This window comes from Lactuca saligna, chromosome 6 (assembly GCF_052625555.1).
Source record: "Lactuca saligna cultivar CGN05327 chromosome 6, ASM5262555v1, whole genome shotgun sequence".
Taxonomy (NCBI): Eukaryota; Viridiplantae; Streptophyta; class Magnoliopsida; order Asterales; family Asteraceae; genus Lactuca; species Lactuca saligna.
Window position 1 is genome coordinate 165,308,918 of NC_136422.1, and position 5,061 is coordinate 165,313,978.

Genomic DNA, 5,061 nt, shown 5'->3' on the forward strand with positions numbered 1-5,061 from the left:
CATTTTCTTTCCCTACACATACATTTATATTTGCGTAGTTGTTTAAATCTTAAAATCTTAGTAGCTTGTTGTATAATTTGGTTATTTAATTTGTGTTGGTTGAATGCGCAATTATAATTAGTATTCAAGCAGTAACTCTAGTTTTTATAAAAGAAATATAAGATCTACTTTTTATAGAATTTATTAGATCTAATTTTATAAATCTTAACAAATCTAGGGAGCTACTTGGTGATGTGCAACGGAGTCCCAAAGTGCAGCTTAGCCTATCGCTGAAGACGGTCCCTCTCCCTCACCACCTCGAAGAATCGTTAAAGCGGCTACGGTCAGCGTACAGATTTTTTACTTTTATAAATCTTTTAAGTTTTAAAAACGATCTGTAACAAAAGTTTATTTTTTGTGTTTGGTAGACCTTCGATTATTAATATTGAAAAACTTTGTGTTTCATTATTGAAAACTGTTTTGTTGTTTACAGAAAATATTTTTGGAAAATAAAGTTGAATTTTCATTTTTAATTTTCAATGAAAGTTTTAGAAAAAAAAACATTTGGTTGAAACTGATAAAGTTTTCATTTTCAATTATAGATATTTAGAGAACATTAGAAAACTATAAAAATGATTATGCTAATTTACATACAACTTGGAAAACCTAAGGAAAGAGGGAATCAATTCCCTCCCAACTCACTCAACCCACTACCACAACAGTTTTTCTCTCTCTTTTTTTCATCTTTCTCAGCACACAACATGAAAACCCTTTTTTTCATCTTTCTCAGCACACATGGAAACCCTATGTTTTTTAACCCAATCAATTAAAAAATATTTAAAAAACTAAGATAAAAATCTTATTTAGCAATCAAGTTACCGCTCTCGCTCTCTCTCTCTCTTTGCTTTTCTTTTATACCATGTGTTTTAAAACCTATATCTTAGTTGTGTTGTATTTTTTTAATTGAACTTGTTGAAAAAGATAGAATTTTCATATATTGTGGATTGAAAAAAAAAATAGATGTGGGTCAAGCGAGTTGGGAGGGGATTACTTCTTTCTCCCTAAGATGTAAAAGTAAAGAAGCTTCGGTAGTAATGTAAATGAAATTTTCAAAAGGTAAAATCTTATGATGAACTAACCTCTATCAAAATTATGAAGCTAGAAATTTTATTGCTCTAAATGGAAGACGAAAAAAAAAAACACGTTGCATTTTGTGAAACCACAAACGAAAGATGCATATCCTTGTTAAATACTCACAAAGGCAATGATGAAGTTAGAGATAATGAGACTTTAATTGTTATATATGATTTTAAATTATTTGATAGGCATCCAAATGAGAGCATAAACTCTATGTCCAAAAGATTTAGCATAGTTGGTTTCTTCCAAATGAGAACATAGACTCTATGTTCAAAAGATTTGGCATAGTTGGTTTCTTAAAAAAAATCATAAAAACAAAATCTTAAAATGGACCATTTTGTTATATTTGACACTGATATGGTAAAACAATTTAACGAACAAACATACAAATAAGTAAAACAATTTAACTAACAAAAGAGATCAAACAATATGCAAAAATTCATATAATCTCATCATTACATGAAAAGCAAATTGCTTCTTGTTGCCTCAATTCAAATCAACAAAAGTTGTACAAACTCAAAAGATATGATATATTAGTTTCAACACTGGCACAAAAATTACCAATTCATTTTGCTATTTGGGATTAATGTATCATGAATTGGCAACCAACTATTTTTGTATGTACTTGATAAGTCATTTTTGTCATATTAATGTCTGAAAGAATAAGTAATTAATAATGCTGTTCTAAATGTCTTATGACTTTCTACAACAAGGTTTACAGGTTACTCTTCTTTGAAAATCCATGTTGTAACCTGTAAAACCTGCTATTTACTGCAATTTTCCTTAAAGATACATGCATATGTAGAAAGACTTTTTTTTAAAAAAGGAGAAGCATATCATTATCATATATCAAATCATGGACTTCTAACCTTGAAGAATAATGAGATTGATTATTAGGCTCTGCTACACAGCTACCAAAGGATGACAACATCTCATAGCTATCATCATCATCATCATCATCATCATCAACTAATGTATCATGATCATGATCATCTCATTCTCAGCAACCAACTAAAACTCCTTTTTTTTACCCAAATAAAATATCTCAAGTCAGCAGCAAGTCTTTTCATTTTCATTCATAATATATTAATATCCATATCTATAAAATCAGATTTCCTACTTTTTGCTTCTCTTACCACTCTCATAAGCTGAATTCAGGTAACAAAAAGACACCAACAGCATCAACAATCTCATCTCTCCCCCACAGCAACATCAACATCAACACTTCCAGATACCACATCAAAAAAAAAAAACATTCAGTTCCCAAATTTCTACACACCCATAAACATCTTTCAAACACCAATTCATAAACATCCAAATCCAAAAGCAACACAAAAGCAAACCGAAATCAGTTCTAAACATACATACTCAGCAAATGCATGGGATGAAAAAATATTAACCTTAACAATACGATGCACCAACCAGCAAACTACTTCAAAAACCCATCTTTCAAACCTTATTTCAGTCGATATTCCTGTCAAAAGTAAGATAAAAAGTAATCAGTTAAAAAAATAGCAACATCCGGAATCAATGATTCCACAAGTAAAAAAAAAAAAACTTACATCGGAATCAGAACGCTGCAAAGGGCTTCTGGAATCAGCTCTACCATGGGCATGGGGTGGTGATGCTTTCTCATTTCCTCCACCTACTGGGCTTCTGCTTCTAGAAGGTGTCCTACGTGGAGGAGTAGACCTGCTTCTGTGTAATCCATCAGTCTATGGATAAGGGCATTCTAGTCTTTTCAAGAGTAGTACTCTCTACTTCTATGTAAGTAACAAACACATATAGAATCATAGTGAATAGTCCATGAGGTTCTTAACAAAACATCAACTTTAAACGGACAGCTTTTTAGGGCTGCTATTTTCAATGATAAGGGCATTTAGGTCTTTTTACCTTACAGGAGACCTACTTGGGCTTCTATCATCATCATAATCATCATCATCATATCTACCCCTCCTGTGTCTTCTATGATAATCAGGGCTCCTACTCCTACTTCTGTAACGATCTCTGTCCCTGCCATAATATCTGTCCCTGTCCCTGCTTCTGCTGCGACTTCTCCTCCTGTAGCCCCTGTATTCATCTCTATACCTGGAACTACATTCAGTAAACATCAACTCCAATACAAGGGCAAAATGGTCAAAATTACATCCTCATCATACCTTGGTCTTGGACTTCGGCTCCTTGATCCACCCTTCAGCTTTTCTACTGGTTCAAGTATCCTTCCCTTGTGACTAAAACAAGAAGAAAAACAACCATATACTTTTTCAACTCTGATTCTTGGAATTTGGAAATATGTTATATTTTTATATGTGAATGTGACTCACATTTTTTCAGCATTAGGCCCATATTTGGCGAATTGAACCATCATCTCTCTTCCATCAACAACTCTTCCTGAAAGGATTGCCACAAGTGCATTTATTTCAATCCATAAAAGGAAATACATTACAAGAAAATGAAAGATCAAATACTCACCATCAAGCTTTTCAACTGCCTTTTGTGCTTCATCTGCATATTTGTATCGAACAAAGGCAAACCCACGAGAATCTCCAGTCCTTTAATCACCACAATAATTACTCGTTTAAAAAATATATATAATTTTAGGTTAAATCTATCATCTTTATCTGTTTTGAGCAAATATAGAGATGACAGATGAATACTTTTGAATTTACAAATTTGTAGCTTAAAAGAAGATCTATTTGACTTTGGATAGCCATTCGATAAATATTTATATGGATTGCAGAGATGTAACTTGTATGAAAGAAAGTAGTTCCTCCATGTTATGGAGTTTGCAGTAGGTTTTAATTTCTTATGTTCTTGACAGCATGTTTTGCTTAATCTTCAAGCTAAAATAACTTCTTAGCTACATATGATCCATGCGGGTTATTGACAGCAAGGATTTTGATGCATAAGAATCCCTGTTTTCTGGGTGTTGAACAGATATTAGACATAACTAAGTTTAAGTTCAAATGTTAGCTATAGACTTCACAAAAGGTAGTGCTAGAGAAATTTATGTGTTGAACTTGCAAAGAAATCAATGTGGATATTATATATCATACTTTTTAGCAATCAGGTCCTTGGGTAAAAATTAGATAATAACTTCCCAGAATTTGAGGTAAGAGGCTAAGAGATGATAACTCCTTTATCCATTTTATCCTTTTTAACAGAGAATTCGAACTGGAACAATATTCGTATCCACGATCGGGGTATAAAATTTATAAAAACCAAAATCTATAAACAATGACACGTTCATAACGATTCAATTACTAGACAACAGCCAACGCCGCCTAACATCGCTCGAGAAATTGTGAATCAATTTGAGAGGGAAATCGTACCTGCGATCTCTAGGGATGAAAACATCAACCACTTTCCCATATTTATCAAAAAGAGGGAACAAATCATCAGCAGTGGTACCTGAAAACAAATTTAGGATATATAACTTTTTTTACCAGAATCTCGGGTTTGTACAAATCAGAAGACAAGATTAGTATCAACTCACGGAAAGTGATGTTAAACACGAGAAGCGAATAGGTATCTGTGATATCTGGAGGGCCCGCTCTACCAAAATGCGACATCTCTGTTTCTCCTCGCCGGACGATCTAGGGTTTCCTGTTAGGGTTTGTGTGTTCAATCTACTACCTCCGAAGCGAACCAATTTGTTCCTGCCGTGAGAAAATCGATAAATAAGAATGCTTGAAAGAGAATGGTGTTTTGGTATAATTCCACGAAACCCCCCTTAGCTTTTCTTACATTACATGTTAGACTTTTTGATATTGTACATGTACATAATAGATAAAAGTTGCAAAAATTGTAGATGTAAAAAATATATGATTTTTGGCAAAAAAAAATGTGAGATAGTCCAATTTTTAATACTTTTTTGTTGTTTTAGCCCGTACAAGTAGACCTACACAAAAAAAGGGTCTAGGATCAGACCCAAAAAAAGACTGA

The 5,061-nt window shown here is 33.0% G+C and overlaps 1 protein-coding gene across 7 annotated transcripts; it reads right to left on the bottom strand.

The window, feature by feature from the left end:
• Window positions 1-1,544: 1,544 nt before the first annotated feature.
• LOC145001416 (serine/arginine-rich splicing factor SC35-like) lies at window positions 1,545-4,807 on the bottom strand. Of its 7 annotated transcripts, none has more exons than XR_013661561.1 (10): window positions 4,613-4,802; window positions 4,449-4,527; window positions 3,589-3,668; window positions 3,441-3,507; window positions 3,276-3,347; window positions 3,010-3,204; window positions 2,679-2,814; window positions 2,517-2,590; window positions 2,253-2,340; window positions 1,545-2,136 (listed from the first exon to the last, which is right to left on the bottom strand). XR_013661561.1 is itself a non-coding variant. In XM_078960791.1 (8 exons), the coding sequence occupies exons 1-8, from the start codon at window positions 4,686-4,688 to the stop codon at window positions 2,573-2,575; spliced, it is 723 nt and encodes a 240-aa protein (XP_078816917.1). In that variant the 5' UTR covers window positions 4,689-4,804; the 3' UTR covers window positions 2,362-2,572. The 7 variants fall into 7 exon arrangements, 4 of the variants coding, with proteins under 4 accessions (XP_078816917.1, XP_078816915.1, XP_078816916.1 ...); XR_013661559.1 differs by having other exon boundaries at window positions 3,010-3,210; XR_013661560.1 differs by having other exon boundaries at window positions 2,237-2,340; window positions 3,010-3,210.
• Window positions 4,808-5,061: the final 254 nt, after the last annotated feature.